The sequence below is a fragment of the Bos grunniens genome, chromosome 5 (assembly GCF_055505025.1).
Source record: "Bos grunniens cultivar Pamir isolate PY7600 chromosome 5, Bosgru_T2T1.0, whole genome shotgun sequence".
NCBI classification, from domain to species: Eukaryota; Metazoa; Chordata; class Mammalia; order Artiodactyla; family Bovidae; genus Bos; species Bos grunniens.
In genome coordinates this window covers 111,286,426-111,303,516 of record NC_141169.1, presented here as the reverse complement: position 1 = coordinate 111,303,516, position 17,091 = coordinate 111,286,426, and the positions used below count along the sequence as shown (strand labels likewise).

The following is a 17,091-nucleotide window of genomic DNA, read 5'->3' as shown; positions in this document are numbered from 1 at the left end:
CCCCTTCCAGGCATGCTCCTGGCCATCCTGGAGAAGTGCGGGGCCATCCCCAAGATCCACTCGGCCCGCGTGTCGGTGGGCGAGGGCACCGTAGCTGCTGGCTACCAGGACTTCATCATCTGCGTGGAGATGTTCTTTGCAGCTCTGGCCCTGCGGCATGCCTTCACCTACAAGGTCTATGCCGACAAGAGGGTGGACGCACAAGGTATGAGCCAGGGTCCTAGAGTCGACCCCCGACCCCCCACCAGCTGGAAGAGTGCTTCCCGGCCCTGCCCCCCGGCCCCTCCTGCCTCCCAGGGTCTTTCCGGTATTGATGGATCAGGAGGTCAGGAGGGGACCCTCGGTGTAGGAAAGGGGCCACAGAGGTCCAGGCACCCCTGCCCCCAGTTACAAGGTGTCGATGGGGGTGGGGACTGGTCCTGGAAGTTGGTGGGGGTGAGGACTGGTCCAAGAGACCCCTGGTCTCTTGCAGCAGGTCTGGAGTATGGAACCCTGAGATGATAAAGCACAATATCCCCATGGGAAGGCCAGGACAGAGACCCTGGGTTAAACAGATTCCTAAGTTCCTGATATTGAACAGCATTATCCATTTTGTCCTGTATTTCCTTGTCTCTAAAGCTTTTTTTTTAACCTGATTACTTCTAAGAAACAGACTCGGATGGTAATAGCTTTTAACAGCTTTCTTTTTACACCTGCTAATCTTCGCTTTGTTAGAACAGCGGTTGGCAACCCCAGTTGTATATTAAGATGCCCTGGAGACACTCACCCTCAGAGATTCTGCAGTACTGGCCCTTGGGTTGGGCCCGGCAGGAAGTGCCGACAGCTCCCCAGGCAATTCTAACATGCTCTCAGGAAAAGCAGGGGCTGGGGCTGCCTCTGGCTGCTGCTAGGCAGAGAGGGGAGGCTTGGGACGAGGAGGAAGAGGCTGGCAATGCCTGAACCAGCTCGCCCCTCGAGGAGGCAGGAGGGTCTGGGGAGGAGGAAGTCTCCTGGTCTAACACATCTACCCACGGGGTTGGTTGCTGCCAGCTCTTTGTGTGTGTGGCTGAAGGCCCATGGCCCACTTGCCTAGGCTCACCACCTGTGCCCACCATGGGCTCACTGGGCATGCTGAGCTGAGTGTAGAAACACTGTCCTGGCCTTTGCAGGGCTCCTCAGGGGCCCCCTCCCACCCTACTTGTCTTGTGCTTTCCCTGGTTGAGAAGGGGCCTTAAAAACCTGCGGCTGCTGTAGGTGTATGGACTGAATCACCTCCAGGCCTCTCAACTCCTGGGCAGCTGATTACGTTCACCCAACACACTTGCCGCCTGGGCATTCTCCATCCTTTTTCCGGTTCGGATTCTACGCTTAGTGCCAGAGGGGCTGTGCTGGCCAGGGCTCACCGCTGCTGGCTGGCATCCCACCCGCTTCCCATCAGTTGGAAGAGATGTGGCCAGCACTGTCCCAGTGTCGAGGGCAATGTCCCTGGGACCTGGTCACCCTGGTGCCTGGAGCCTAAGGTTGTGGCCGAGAACCCTTTCTAGACCATTAAGGTCTAACATGGTTTAAGGCCCTGCTTCTGTGGCCCTCCCCACAGAGGCTCTCCGCGGTCACCTGGGCTCTCTTCTTGCCCACTGCCCCGAGACACATCCACCCCCAGCCAGAAGCAGTGTGGCCAGGCATCCAGCTCTAGCAAGGACCCCAGCCCAGCCCGGGGAAGCTGCTGCATGCCCTCGCCCACCACTGTGCGGGTCCTAGGCCGCTGTCCACCTGTTAACCACAGCGCCTGGCCTCTCTCAGCCCCCATCAGAGTTGGGTGCAAAGCCAGCTCTGTGGTGTGGTCTGTACCTGTCAAACGCCCTCTCCTCCACGCCCCATATATGAAGTGTTGCAAGGTTGGCAACGCACGTAACCCAGGCTCAGGATTTCTGGCCAAGCGTGAAGAGAAGGGGTGGGGGGGGGTCCCTCCTCAGGTGCCGAGGTTGAGGTCCAACCAGCATTCTGGATGTCCACTCTTTGTCCCCCAGCAGAAGAAAGCCTGAGCCCTGAAGGAGGAGTCTCCTAGATGGACAGAACTGCCCCCCTGCCCAGGCCTGGAGGGGCAGTGGGGCCACCTGAGTGCCAGCTGGGGTAGGGGGTGGGCGGGACCTGGGGTGGGGCGGGCAGTGTATGCGGTGAGGGGCCAGCCTCGGTGATGGGCGTGAGGTGTTCACTCAGCTGTCTCTTGTCTTCTGTTTCTCTGGCTCCCCTCCCTCCCCCACTGCCCTGCTTTTGCCCCGGGTTTGGCCTCGGGCAGTGCCAACATACGGCCCTTACGGTAGGTTCCACTCTGTCTGTACGTCTGTCCTGCACGCCAGTCCTGTCACCAGCATGAGTCTCTCCCTAGCTCCTTCTCTGTGTCCCCGTCTCCTCCCACACAAGCATCCCTGGGTGCGGAGAGCGCCTACCAAGGGCTGCCCTCTGTAGAGCTTGCCTGCTTCATCCTGTCTCTCATTGTCCTGGAACATGCCCTGTGCATTCTGGGGGCACAGTGCTCGTTGATGGGGAATTGGGGCATTTGGTTCTGTTCTGTGGCAAAGAATGCCAAGGGGGAAAGGGCACGCAAATTTGGGTCTGAAGACTGGGGCCAGGGTGGGGCTCGCCCCTTAGGTCTCAGTTGGGGGCCTGGGCCATCTCTGCCCCCGCTTCCTCCCTGAGCCCTTGAGGACAGTATGTTAGGGAATTAGGAGGAAGAAATAAAGAACCCGCCTGCCAGTGCAGGAGACATAAGAGATGCAGATTCAATCCCTGGGTCAGGAAGATCCCCTGGAGAAGGAAATGGCCACTCACTCCAGTAATCTTGCCTGGTAAATCCCATGGACAGAGGAGCTTGGCGGGCTACAGTCCATGGGGTTGCCAAGAGTTGGACACAACTGAGCGATCAAGCACCTCAATGCAGGGTCGCCCCCCGCCAGAGCCAGTATGTCTGCTCTGCTGTGGGTCCAGGCCCCCGTCGGCCTGTTTGGGTGGAGCGGGCCCCTGGTCTCCTCTCCAGAGTGAAGGGGAGCATCCCACAGGCCTGGGCCCTCTCCCCCAACTCCCTGGGGTCCTTGGGCTCATGCCTGCAGCACCCCAGTCTCCACCCCAGCTCCCTTCCCCACTCCCAGACACCCCCCACTGCCCCCCGCCCTGTGGCTCTTGACTGTCTCCCTTAGGGGTGCCCTGCAGCCAAAGGAGCCGTTCCTTTGCTCATCCTTTCTCGTGTCCAGGACCCTGTTCTCTGTCCCAAGAGGGGTTGGTTAGATGACACACACTTGGGACCAGGGGCGGGGGCCCAGCTGCCTTGCACCCCGCTGCCCAGACCCCTCACCCTGCCTCCCGCCTCCTCCCCACAGGCCGCTGTGCCCCCATGAAGAGCATCTCCAGCAGCCTCAAGGAGACCATGAATCCTCACGACATTGTGCAGGACGCCATCCACAACTTCTCACCTGCCTACCAGCAGTACACGCAGCAGTCCACCCTGGAGCCCGGGCCCACCTGGCGCGGGGGCGCCCACGGCCTCTCTCGCTCCCACAGCCTCAGCGGCGCCCGCGACAACGAGAAGACGCTCCTGCTCAGCTCCGACGATGAGTTCTAGGGGTGCCTGCTGCTGGCGGGGGGAAGGACTGGGCCCTTGGCCCCAGGGCAGGGTGTGCCCCGCCTCTGGCCTCACCTCCAGGCGGGGAGGCCGGCTGGCACAGCCTTGGCATCGCCCTTTAATTTATTGGACCAGAAACACTCACATATCGCTTCAAGAGGAACAGCCCGACGCCGCCATCTGCCCAGGGTACGGCCCAGGCTCACCCAGGAGCCTTCAGGAATATTTATACAAGGCCACGGCTCTACCGCCTGGACCACGGGGAGAGGATGGTGGGAGCAACTCCCCGTGCCCCTGCGGCTCGTCCTGTGAGGACCAGCTATGCCCAGGCCCCGACGCTTGTGTTGTGGACCAGCGGCTGACGCCTTCTCAGCCCCTCCCCCTCCTCCCCCAGATGTAAACCCCTTCCCCAAACACCGTGCAATACTCTCTCCCCTGGGCTCCCGCCTGCTCCCAACCCTGCCCCTCTGGTCCCATGCTAGATTAGCCTCACGTGGGTGGGAGGAGGAGGCACGGATGCTCTCTGTGGACCCTCCTCCCGACCCAGGCCTGCCTGGCATGCTGCAGGGATCAGAGCCAGACACCAAGAGCCATGGGTCCCACCTCGGAGGGCGCCTGGGCGTCCTCCAGGGCTGCCCCTTCTGCCTGCCTCACGCCCCTTCCCCTGGGCCTGCTGAGGAGCCAGCAGTCCACACTGCCCTCCCACGAGGGGTCCTTCTTGAGAGCATATTGAGCAGAGCCCTTGCATCCCAACTACTCAAAGGGTCAGGGGCTCCCAGCCCTCCTTCCTCTGCTGGATCCTCGTCTCTCCCTGGGGCTCCTCCCTCCTGTTTCACAGGGAGGGCCTGGTCTCTGCATTGCAGACCAGCTTCCAGAGGAGGAGCAGCGCAGGCGGGAGGGATGGGGCGTGCGGCGGGGAGCCCAGAGTTGGGGGACTCCTCTCTCTGGCCCCGTATCCACACAGGACCTGGTGTCCTGCCTCATCGGCCCCACAGCTCATCTCTTCTGTGCCTTAGTCACATATGAAAGCCCCCTACCCCCCCACTGTCCCTGCCCCTGGCTGTCAGTCTGGCCCAGACACTCCCTGGGGGGCTCCCTGTTAAGCTGCTGGCACTCAGTGGATCCTGTAGTGCAGGGCCAAGTACCCTTGGACAGGCCTCAGGGGTGGCCAGGACCACCAGTCCCCCTCCCTTCACCCACCTCCACGCCCACGTGCATGGAGCCTCCCAGGGCCGGAGCCCCCAGGCAGGCCGGGCTTCCACTGGCCACTGTCTTTGGAGGAGCCTCATGATAATGGGACACAATGCATGTTCATTCAGGCAGGAGTTCCTGTCACATGAAACCCAGAGAGCACGCGGGTGTGGGCTGCACCAGCCTGGAGGAGGGGAAGGGGAAGGGGGCCCGACCCTGAGGGACCTTGGCATTTCTTAACCTTTTGGCCACTCCTGGACTGAACCATGCCAAGGTTGGGCAGAGGGTTCCATCCCAGGAGTCTTCCCCGGCCTCTTTTGGCGACCAAGCCAGCACCGGGGTTGGGGGGCACAGAGGCCAGCTCGTGGGCCCCTGTTGGATGGGCCTGGCCAGCTGGTTCCAAGCTGTGCAGGAAGGCAGCGGGTAGGTGCGGGCTGTCCACGGAGAACCTCTGGGCTGCCCCTGTCATTTGCTTTCATGAATTTGAGTCTCCTTCCAGGCCAAAGTGGGCTGCTGACTCCCTGTCCCCCACCCCCGTCTTTGCCTGCTCTGGCCGCTGGCCGCTTGCAAGGTGGACGGGAGGTGCCCATGACAGGGAGCTAGCAGCCCTTGGGGAGATGGGGGCCGGGAACGCGTGCCCAACCACTCCACCCCTCCTTCCTAGGATGTGTAACCTACCTTGTCTTTTTATTTTTTTTTTTAATTTTTTTTCCCGATAGAGTAGCTCTTTGTATATAAAAAATACTTGAAAAATTAATTGTATGATGTATGAGAAGACAGAGTCCCCTAGTTTTGTATCTCGTGTATGACTGCCATGAGTTCCACCAGAAAGCCGCTCTATTTTGGTCTCTGTGACATTTTAAATGCGTGACAGAAGTGAGCAAATACAGTGAGAAAGAAATATATATATGAGATAATATAGATTGTATTGAAATCTCCTCTGCCGGTGGGTGAGATTTTTTTCCCCCCAGCTCCCGTGTATGTGTGTTTGGGGGTGAGTTTAGTGGTTGTGGGTTCAAAGGTGTCCTAGAAAACCCTCTTCTGTCTGGGTTGTAGGTATAAGTGATGGGGGGGGTCACATTGCCAGACTGAAATTGGGGTCCAAGTCCCCGTTGGACAGAGTGTCTCCCCCTCTTCTGGCCAGTGGGACATTGGTCACTAGGGATCCACCCACCTCAACACCCAGCAGCGGGTTGATGCCTCATGCCAGCTTCAGTCAACCAGCTAAATGGCGTGCACCCTCCAGCAGCCCCATTCCTGCAGGTGTCTCCCTGGGGTTTAAAGAATTTCCTACGATCCTCATGCCTCCTAGTCTATCGCCATGCCTCCAGGAGCCCACCTTCCACCCTGGGACCCAGGGCAGGAGGCCTGGAGCAGGGCCTGCCCAGTAGTGGGCATGTGCCAGACACCTGGCACCTTCCTGCCACCGCTGCATGCCTTCTGTGGCCTGGCCCGGCTGACAGGGGCGCTCAGGAATGTGGCGTGGGCGGGGGAAATTCCCAGCCCGCCACCCTCCACTCAGTCCCCCGCACGCCTTCCTGCTCTCCTTTCCGCAGGCCTGGGCTCAGTGTCTCGGCATCAGGATCCTGGACCCCAGCCTGAGAGGGGAGAAGGGCCTGTGGGCCCACCCAGCCTGTGTGGTCTGGCCCTTTCCCAGCTTTCAGATCCTCCCCAGAAGCATCCTTCTAGCCCGGCCATCCCTCCATACCCAGCCACATGGAACTCCTCCTCCTGGCCATCAGGTGCTCTGGGGTAAGCGTTCACTCTGCCTGCGGAAGCTTACAGCCCCTGGCATCCCCAGTGTTTGCCACACATATAACCTTACACTTCTTGAGTTGTACAGATGGGTAAACTGAGGCTGCAAGCAGTGACATGAGACATTGAAGGTCATACAGCTAGAGAAAAACACACCCCAATTTCCCTGACCCCTGGACCACAGAACACTCCTTCCCAGGGTGCCCCGGAAGCACTGGCAGATTGGATTAAATTAACAGGGAAGTCTGGCATGCTGAAGTCTGTGGGGTTGCAAAAAGTCAGACACTACTCAGTGACTGAACAACAGCAACAGCAGGGAGTTTGGGGCCTAGGTTGAGACCCAGGGTTGCATTCTAGGCCTGCAGGCTGGGGGTGAGGAAGTCACTTCTCTCTCTGCCTCCCTGTGCCTTTCCGGAACATGAGGAAAATATTTTTTATTTGGCTGTAGAAAGTCAGACCTCAATGTGAAAGTACAATTCCTCTTAAACTGGGGAATTTTCCTCTCTGGGTGGGACTGTTTATTTGCTGACGGGATGCCCAGGGAATTTAACCCTACATTTCATTGTTCGCCTGGCTTTGCCTTCCCCAGGGAGGCTCCCTGGCTCCAGGCACCCAGATGGAAGGACAAAACCCTGTCTGGTTCCCACCTCCACCCTACATCCCCTTTCAACCCCACCAACCCACCCTACCCCAGCGCAAGCCCAGGTGCTAGAGTTAGTGATGGGTCACAGTTTCTTCATCTGCAAATTGGAGGAAACGCTCCCACCCAGCAGAGGGTTCTGCCTGGGACTGAAAGCAGAATCCATCTTGGGGCCCTCATTCAGAACCCACCCCCGCAAAAAAAATAAAAAAAATCATAAACCAGGACACATACTTCTAAACTGTGGAAAAAGAGAACTTGACTTTATTCAGGAAGTCTACAAAATACAGAAGGCGGATAACTCGCTTACTGTAAGTCAGAAAAATAAATAAATTCTGGGGGCCGGGCACTTTTCTTTTAAAACACATTTTTTGGTTGTTTTGCTATCCGGCTTTCCCTAAATATAAGATAAAATATGTTTTATTTGCAGATATAAAATATAAAGTCCAGCTCAGGACTGCACGCCACATTTCCCAGGCAGTGGGCGCTAGGCCTCAGGCTGGGGAGAATAACTTAGATTCGTGCAATAAATAAACAGCGCGAAGGGGCAGCTGTCTAACAGGGAAAGGGGAGGGGCTGGGGCCAGACTTCCCAGGAGAATAGCAGTCAATGGCAGTGACCTGCCCCCACCCAAAAGGATGGACAGGTCGGACCCTTCCCTTTTTAAGGACCCCTATCCCAGGGTTCAGAACAGTAGGATCTGTCTTCTCATCTCCCCACCTGCCTCTGTGGTCACTTCCTTTGTCCCCTTTCTCTTTGGCCAGCTCCCTAGGTTCAGGGAGAGCCCAGGACAGAGTCAGGCCAGCTCCTTCCCTCTCTTCCATCTGTATCACCTACTCTTTCCCTCTACTTCTCTTTACCTGATTCACAGAGAGCTACCACGGAGGCCCTTGCATCACCTTTTCAGGCCCCAACCACTGTCCCCCTGACCACGGCTGGAATCTCAGGGCAGCAGTGGAAAGACACGGTTCCAGCTTAACCGCTAAGCATATGTGGCCTTGGGCATTGTCAGGTCCGCTGGAGGCCTGTTTTCCCATCTGTGAATTGGGCTTCACTAGGTGATTTCTAATGAGTCTTCCAGCTCTGGAGGGCCAGGCATCCAGGCCCAAAGCAGAGGCAGGAACATCAACTTTCCAGCTGGACAATCCTACCAGAGGCATGCGGGGTCAAGTCTAGTTTTGTATCGTGGAGGGTGGGGACGGGCCGATGGCACGATCTGAGCAAACAGTTACAAAATGAGGGGTGGCCATCTTCCCTTCTATGGCCCTTCTCTAATCAGCTTTGTATCCCATCCTCCCAAACTAAGAAGGCTGACGTTTTTAGGAAACGCCAGACCTCGACCTCACCCGACTTCCTATCTCACCAAAGTTGCCCCTCCCCGGGGCCATTAGGTCCCAGTTTCAGAGATCGCACGAGGAAGACAGGATCTGGGGAGGGAACGTGTGTTCACCACGGGGGGAGCTGGTGGCTGCAGAGAAATGGCACTTAGAGACAGAGGCGGCGCTTAGGCACTTAGGGATGGCAGCTGGGGTCGGAGGGGCGTGGTTTGGGGAATGGGCGTGGGTGGAAAGAGCGGGTCTCGGCGAGCACTAGGAACAGGCGGCAGGGGCGGGGCCAGGGGCGGGGCCCGGGCCGGAGGCGGGGCCCGGGCCAGGGGCGGGGCCCGGGCCGGGGCTCGGGGCCGACTTGACGATAGTGATGACGCTGGCCGGCGCCACCAGCGCCGCGGGCCCGCGGGCGGCGGCCACCGAGCGCGCGAAGCCCTGCAGCGCCTCGCACTTGCCGCGCAGCGCGTCGAGCTCCAAGCGCATGGCGGCGTTCTCGCGCGCCAGCTTGTCCACCTCGCGCTCCAGCTCCGACTTCTGCTTCTGCAGCTCCTCCTTCTGGCACACGCGCTTCACGCGGCAGCTGGCCGCGTAGCCGCGGTTCTTGAGTGTGCGGCGCCGCTGCTTGAGCCGCGTCACCTCCTCGGCCGAGAGCCCTCGCAGGTGCCGGTTCAGCTCGCGCACAGACAGCCCCATCAGCGCTTCGTCCGACAGGTGCGGCGTGTTTTCGCTCAGCTCACGCTTGATCTGCGGGCATGGGCGCGTGGGGAAACTGAGGCTCAGGGTCACACTCTACCCTGCGGGCCCTGAGCTCTGGACCCGGCGCGCAGCAGGTGCTGGGGTCGGCTTCCCCTCCACCGCTAGTGTTCCCCATTCCGCGCCAGGGACACTGAGCTGGTGGCTGGACTTGCTCCAAGACTCCGAAAGGGAGCAGGAATCCCCAAAGGGAAAACCGGGAGAGACCGGGATCTGGATACAAAAGGAGCCACCCTAGAGCTCAGTCCGGATTCTAACCCAGCGACTCGGCCTGGACTCAGCCAGAAAAACCCAAGAAAGCACCTTTAAAGTCCAACAGTTCCTTGGACGTTGTCCTCATGGGGAAGTAGGTCCAGAGAGGGAAGTGACCTGCCCTGGGGTACACAGCCTATGGCCAGAGCCCAGGCCTGCTGTTTCCCAGCCAGGCGGGGCCTGGAAAAGCCCATGAATGGCTTCATGAATGACTGATGTCTGCTGAGCCCCTCTTGGGGATTCTAGGAACTGAAGGGGAAGTTGGGATGGGAGCTCAGCCTGGGCAGGGAGGGAGGGGAGGACTGGAGACAATAAGGGCTGCCTTCTCACCTTCAGCGCTTTGCTGGATAAGGGATCCACAGACATGTTCGCAGAAGGTACCCTCTGGGCTAAGACCTAGCGGAGAGAGGAGACCAAGGTCAGTTTTTCTCCCACTTGGAATAAAATCCAAACACTACTATCTTCACATTCAAGGCCCCTGCTATCTTAGAATTTATCTCATACCACTTTCCTTGGCCCCAGTGGTCCAGCTACAGTGGCCTCATTGAATGGTTCATTCCAGCCTCAGGGCCTTTGCACTTGTTCTCTTTACTTTTCTCTTTCTTTTTATCTCCCCAAAGACTCTTCATCATTTAGATCTTTGCTCAGTACTACCTTTTCAGAGAGGCTAAAACTGGCTAAAACACCCCTTGTACCATATCACATAACCCCATTTACTAACCCCAAGGCTCCTCTCACACCAGGCCTGCCTCTATTCTGCCCTCCAGCCACAAGGAATTTCTTTCACTTCCTCTCACCGCATGCTTTCTTGCCTTTGGGTCACGCCAAACCTTGTGACACTTCTCCCACTCCCACTTATTTGGCAGACTCCTACTATTCAGCCTTCTGCCCTGAGCGTGGACATCTCTTCCTCCAGGAAGGCCTCCCAGACTCCTAGGACTTTTTCAGCACCGCCAACCCCAGCAGTTCTGCCCTATGTTGTCACGGTCTATTTCCTTGACTCCCCACCAGACAGGGACCTCCACAGCCAAGAACCAGGCTCAGACAGCTCTGGGTGTGAGGCTGCCAGCACAGGGGCTGGCAGGGAGCAGGCACTGGTGAGGTGTGGATTGGTGGTCTATGACACTGTCACCCAGCTTGTCAAGGTCTGAACCTCGTGCCAAGCCCAAACCCTGCTGAAGACTGTCGAGAAAAACCTCCTGGCCCTGCCTCCAATTCTTCCTCCTTTCTATCTGCTTCCGCAGATAGGGGTGGCACACAGATACCAGGAGGATGGGAGGGAGACGAAGGGATTCTGTCTTCATAACTGGCTCCCAGGGAGGGTATAGGAAACAAGGAAAGGAACAGTGGATTAAGGGTCGAGCCTGGTTTGAATCCCATCTCTGTTTTCTCCAGGCTGTGTGACTGTGGGCAAGCCACTCCTCCCCTCTGGGTCTCCACTTTCCCGTCTGTAGGTTGGGAACAATACCTGTCTCATAGGGTTTTGATGGAACCAAATGATGCAAACGGGAGGTCAGCGAGCACCTGGGGGGTTATTAGAATTGCTGAGTCTGTCCAGGAGGGGTTGCTGCTGCTGCTGCTGCTAAGTCGCTTCAGTCGTGTCCAACTCTTGTGCAACCCCATAGACGGCAGCCCACCAGGCTCCCCTGTCCCTGGGATTCTCCAGGCAAGAATACTGGAGTGGGTTGCCATTTCCTTCTCCAATGCATGAAAGTGCCTGTAGCAATTCCTGGGACATCGCTTTGACTTGGCGTCTTCTGGCTGGCCAGGGTCACACAGGAAAGGCTCTTACAGACTGTCTAGTCCCTGCCTCCTCACTTCACCCAAGGGGAGGTGGAGACCAGAGAGGGGCCCCTCTTGCCTGAAGTCACACAGCAGGTGAATGGCTGCCTTCTCCTAAATCAGGAGGTATTCTGAACACCTGTAAAGGTCCCAGGACTGAATCCTGATTGCCTTCACACCATCAGCACCCCAGTTCTCCCAACAACCCTGTGAGGTAATGGCCAGAGAAGTCAATAGAGTAGTCCAGGGTCACACAGCTAACAGTGGATAAAGCCTGGGTCTGGGGCCGCATGGAACCACATGTCTCCTCGCAGTGAGGTCCTCACAGGGCATCCTCTCTGGGCCCTGTTTCTCCACCCCTGTAAAGAGGACTCGCCTGGCTCCAAGGCTACCCAGCTCTGATGTGCCAGGATCTATGTTGGGTCTGCAAGTGTCACACAGATATCCAGGCCTCCTGGCTGCCTGTTTAGGGGGCTGGGGTGTTACGTGATGCCCAGGCAGTCTGGGCTACACAGAGAGCCTGATGGGAGAGGTGATCTAAGAGCCCGCTAGTTGCTGAGCAATATGTGGCGGGTGACCGATGCAGAACTCTGGAGGCATGGCCCCTAGGACAAGGCATTTTTCCTCTCTGGACCTTGGTTTCCTCACAAAGTGGGGACAATCATCATAGTGTTCGTGGGTAAAAACAAGAGGCTTAGAAAGATCAGAAGTGGCAAATGCTTGGTTTATCTCCCCACATTCCTCCCTCTACTCCTAACACGGACATCAATAATCAATTACCGCACTTTTTCTCACTGAGGTTGGACACAGCTCCTGAATCCTCCTCAACACAGCCTTCCAGAATAGGCCCAAGAGGAAACTGCTGGCCATCCCCTATACTAGATAATGGCTGAAGGTCCCATCCTCTCTGTTGGCTGTGGTTCTAGGAACTTTGGGACCCCAGGGAGGCTTTGAACCTGTTCTTGCCTCCTGTCCTCTTTCTCCTCCTGTCCTAGCCTCAGCCCCTCAAGCACATGCTACATGTCAGCTGAGGCACCCATGTTTGCCCAGGAACATCCTAGCTCAGCAGAGCCAGGCAGTCACAGAGGGAAAGTCACAAGAAGGTCACACCTCAGACTTTCAGCCCTCCAGCTTCAGACCAGGTGCTGCTGGGCTGTCAACCAAGGGGCTGGGGTCCTCCACCAGGCAGCCTTGGCCAGTCTGGTAGACCCTGGACTTGAGGCAGCAGCTGATCCAACCTCCTGGTTCTGCAACTGAAGCAACCAGGCGGCTGTTTGGTGGCAGTGGTGGATTGGAACCCTGGAGTCCCCAGCTCAGGGCTCTTCTTCAAAGCGAGCCACTGTCCTCCTCTCTCTGAAGGGGAAGAGTCGGATACGACTACGCAACCGGACTGAATACTCCCCATGCCCCCATCCCTACTTCTTCCCTTCCTGAGGTCAGCAGCGCTGACCTCCAGGGTCTGCAGGTTCCTAACATTCCCTGGAGGCGTGGCTTGGGGGACTGACAGCCGCATTGCCCAGTCAGCAGCCACGCCCCTGGCCCCCTAGTACACTCAGAGGCATCCTGGAGACGGCCCACCCGCTGGCATGGGCTCCTCTGGCTGCTGAGCCATTTTGCTTCCTCTGTGAGGACAGAAGGAAAAAATGTGTTTTCCTGGGCCTTGGCAGCCAGCACTGGTGGAGCCTCCTCCCTGCTGGAAGGGGAGCAGAGCTTGGAGAACCCAGCACCACAGGGAAGTAGGAGCTTGGGGGTCTGGCACCCACTAACACTTGCTGTGTGACTTCAGGTACACCACTCCCTCTCTCTGGGCCCAACATGCCAAACCACCAAGCCTAAGGTACCTCCTAGCACTGACAATGTCAAAAGTTTAGAGAGTCAGATTCTGGCCTGGAATGGAACTCCAAGACCACCAGCAGAGTAGAGGCCCTGGAGCAAGGGAACGGAAATCAGGGAAGACTTCCTGGGGGCAGGGGCCTGAGAACAGAAACTCAGAGACTGTCAGCCTTGACTCTCCCTCTGCTCCATGCCTAGCCCTTAAGCATTTCCTCTTTCAGCTGCACCAAGACCAAAACACCTGCTCTCTGGCGTCCAGTCTGCCTCCACCTCTGACCCCACCAGCTCTCCTCTCTGTCAGAGGGATCATTACTGACACAAACCTACAAACCTGACCATGTTCGGCCCATTTCAAAACCCTATGATGCCAGCCTCCCCTCTAGCCCATGTGGTAGGCCCTTCTGGCCACCACCACGTTCTCTCCCCACGTTTTTCCAGGATCCCTGTGCTGACAACAAACGAACTCTTACCATCCCCACACATTCCCCAAAGGCACCCACAGGGTGCGTGTGTGTAAGAGATGTCACTTGAGCCCTGCAGGATCTGCTTGCTTTGGAGAAACTGCTTCAAGAATCTTACAGCCCGTGCCCAGGAGTTCTTGTTCGCCTGGGGTTCCCAGGCCTTTTTCTCTAGGTGTTGTGGAGTTTTACCAGGACACTGACCCAGGGCTCATTCATTCATTCAATCAGCAAACACCCAAGAAGCACCTACCCTGTAGGTCCCAGGCTTGGTGCTGCACCCTGAAGGACCAAAGTTGAATCAAAGCCCCTGCCCTTGAGGTCTTCACAGATGATTATCACTTGATCTGACATTCTGGCTGACTGTCACCTCCCCAGGGAAGCCTTCCTTGATTGCCCTGGCTAAGTCAGAACTGTTATTACTTTTGTAATCACAGTGACTTCCTCCTCATACCACCTATCTCAGCTGTGGTTTTGCATTTAGTTTAGTGGCTCTTTCCCCGACTTTGTTTTCCTTCCTTGACTGTAAGCTCCCAGAGGGCAGCTCTGGATCTGATTTGTTCACTATCTTATCTCTAGCATCTGGTCCTTGGTGGGCTCCATGGCAACGCAGGCTAAAAGTATTAGGACTAAGGGAGGCACAGGGACCAAGGGAGCCCTCACTGGGTCCTGGGCCCTACTGAAGGTCCACGGGTGATTCAGTGGGAGGTTAAACCTTTTGGTACTAGCTTTCCATCTATGACTGAGTCAATCCGCCACTTCCTCCTGTTCCCTGCTCCCTAGCCCTGCTCAGGGATGTTTCCTGCCCAGTTTTGAAGATCGGCCTGCCTGATTCCTGTGCTCCTGGTGGCTACCTCCCTTACATATTCCACATATTCCTGGACAACCCTGGCCTCCGCCTGGGGCTGTTGGCTCTGTTTTCTCTTGCATGGTTCCCCTGGAAATTAAGCTGTATGTGGAGGCTGTCACACCTCCCCCAGCCCACTGCCCTTCTACCACCTTGAATGTTGCCTAGTTGCTGCTACAGATGGGGACCCAGAAGTTACCAGCTGTGGTAGCAGCTCAGAGATTCAAAGTTAAAAGATTATCTGGTCCAGCTCAATGCCCTCCCCCCTGACACCCCATGATCCTGTAGCTCTGTGGGAGGGAGGAAGAGAGGGCAGAATAGGACCAAGGAAGCCCTAAGCCCCAGCTCAGCCCTCAACATCCCTCAGCAGGGCACTGATGGAGGAGCCAGACAGGGTGAGGCAGTGGTGGGAGGGCCCAGCCCTCTCACAGTAACCCCTCCCGCACCAAGACATGTAGTCCCACTGCCTGTTAACCAAGCCTGGCCCAAGTCCTCAACTAGCTCCTCAAGTCCAGTCATCAATAGCTCTGTCTGATTAGTCCCACTTGTGAACTGAAACCACCAGAAGGGCAGAAACGAGCTCCACCCCAACCTTGGGTTCTCACCCTTCCTGATCCAGCAGGTACAGCCTTTAGAACCCAGACCAGCCAGAGGAGTAGCCACCAGAGAAAGGAAGCCTGGTATCCCCTCCTACCTCCAACCTTTGCCGTGTTCCCGGCCCCCCATACTACCCCCACCTCCTCACCCCCGCCCTTCCTGTTTCTTCTGTGACTGAGGGGCTGGGTAGCCCCCTGGATGAAGAAGAGTCGGAGGGGAGAGTCTGTCTTCCCCTGTCTTCCCCAGGCAGTCAGAAAACCTGGGGACAAGGACCTGAACACCAGCCTACTTTGTTGCCAGACCCACCGGGGTGATGGAGCCAGGGGTGGCCCCTTCACCTCGTTCCCCGGGGAAGCCCGGTGGGATCTTTGATATTTTGCCCCACCCCGTAGCTGAAGGCACCGCAGTCACGTGGCTGCGGTCCTGGGAAACTCCGGGGAGAGCAAGGGCCTGGCGGCCACCGGCTGGTGGGAAAGGGACAACCCGGGAGAGAATTCCCAGACCCTTGTGACTATGGACTGGGCCATTTCTTTCGCTTCTTCTTTTATTCCTGTGGTCACCCTCTTTCGGAGGTACGGTCCGCTGGTTATACAGGCCCCGCCTGGGAGCGTTCGGACACACACACACACACACACACACACACACACACACACACTCACTCACTCTCACATTCCCCAAGGTACGCGGCGCAAGCACGCACCGGGCAGGATACCCAGGACGCTGGCCAGGGAACACACACGCACTCCCGCCCGCCCTCGGACGTAAACAAACCGCGCACGCTCGGCCTGCGGGCACCGGTCCAGGGACTGTTCTCACCGAGTCACGTACTTGCACACACCGCCCCCGGCCCCGCCTGGGCGGACGCTGACGCTCGCCAGCCCGCGCTGCCCCTTCCTGCCCGACTTCACCGCCTCTCGGCCCGCGCCCCCAAAAGGGGCCCATTAACCCCGCACCCCGCCAAGTTCGTTTCGGCCGCGTCTCGGTCCCACAGGACCTCCGCCGCTCCCCCCACCCCCACCCCCACCTCGACACCCTCCCAAGCCAGCAGTCCGGGCGAGGGATCCACGGTGGCACCGACTGAGTCGGGCCCGGCGCCCCGGCCCAGGCATGTTCCAGGAGCGCGGAGACCCTGCCACCCCCTGGCCCTGCGCGCTCGTCCCGCGACCCTCACCCGCCTCTCGTCTTGCTTCGCCTGGCGTCCCTGGCACGCACGGGGTCCCGCTGCCGTCTGAGCTGCTCTCCTCTGCCCACGCCTCGGTCAGCCTCCCCCTCCGGTCCCGACCGCGGGTCGCTCAGAGCCCGGATCGCCGGAGCGATGCGCCGAGTTTTGTTGTGGGGCGGGCAGCGCTGGGGGCCGCGCCGAGTTGTAAGGCGAGCTTCCCGGAATTACTCACTCACAGGATTCCTTTCATTCATAAAAACCCAGTCATACGGTGACGTCACCGCCCCGGCCGCCCCCCGGCCCCAGAGCGGCCTCCCGGCTCCCCAGCCCCGCCCCTGGCCGGCTCCGCCCCGGATAGGCCCCGCCCCGGCCCCGGCCCCGCCCCCCGGGATTCTCAATCCCGGTTAGAGCGCTGACTGCGGGCGTTCACGCGACATCTCACCGGAGCCACGCGGGTGAAGGTGTCATTTGTCTCATTTTACAGTCCACAGTCGTGGGTCTCTTCTCCTTTCGACCTACACCCTCTACCTCGATGATCTCATCCAGTCTCGTGGTTTTAAATGCCATCTGTAGGCTCAGGAGCTCCAGATTTTGTATTTCCAGAGGGAACGGCTTCTCTTTGAGTTCCAGACTGTATCCAACTGCCCACTCAACGGCTCCACGTGGGTACCAGATGGGGCCTCCATGCCCTGCACGGCCAAGATCCTACTCCTGAGCATCAACCCTAGCTCAGCAACATACACACCCAGTCTCTCCATCTCAGCTGTTCAAACCCAGACCTCGGAGCCTTTCTCCGTACCTCTCCTTTCTCCTCACTTCATGAGTCACTGGCTCTACCTCCAACACCATCCTGCAACTGACCACTTCTGGCCACCCCCAGTTCTGCCACCTGGTCCAG

At 58.1% G+C, this 17,091-nt stretch overlaps 2 protein-coding genes across 9 annotated transcripts in view; one reads left to right on the top strand and one right to left on the bottom strand.

Annotated features, from left to right (window-relative positions):
• The window catches only part of TMEM184B (transmembrane protein 184B), a 53,016-nt gene extending 47,292 nt beyond the window's left edge, over nt 1–5,724 (top strand). For 5 of the 7 annotated variants that reach the window (XM_086402807.1, XM_086402803.1, XM_086402804.1 and 2 more), the window contains 3 exons: nt 11–205; nt 2,276–2,296; nt 3,354–5,724. In XM_086402807.1, the coding sequence (XP_086258933.1) occupies nt 11–205; nt 2,276–2,296; nt 3,354–3,595 (458 nt within the window). In that variant the 3' untranslated portion in view covers nt 3,596–5,724. The remainder of the gene's footprint in view (nt 1–10; nt 206–2,275; nt 2,297–3,353) is intronic. The other 2 variants (XM_086402808.1, XM_086402809.1) reach the window with 1 other exon arrangement.
• Nucleotides 5,725–7,423: 1,699 nt separating this feature from the next.
• Nucleotides 7,424–16,423, bottom strand: MAFF (MAF bZIP transcription factor F). 2 transcript variants are annotated; one of them, XM_086402810.1, is made up of 3 exons: nt 16,203–16,423; nt 9,845–9,910; nt 7,424–9,253 (listed from the first exon to the last, which is right to left on the bottom strand). In XM_086402810.1, exons 2-3 carry the CDS (start codon nt 9,878–9,880, stop codon nt 8,771–8,773), a joined length of 519 nt encoding a protein of 172 aa, XP_086258936.1. In that variant the 5' UTR covers nt 9,881–9,910; nt 16,203–16,423; the 3' UTR covers nt 7,424–8,770. The 2 variants fall into 2 exon arrangements, with proteins under 2 accessions (XP_086258936.1, XP_086258937.1); XM_086402811.1 differs by having other exon boundaries at nt 16,207–16,423.
• Nucleotides 16,424–17,091: the final 668 nt, after the last annotated feature.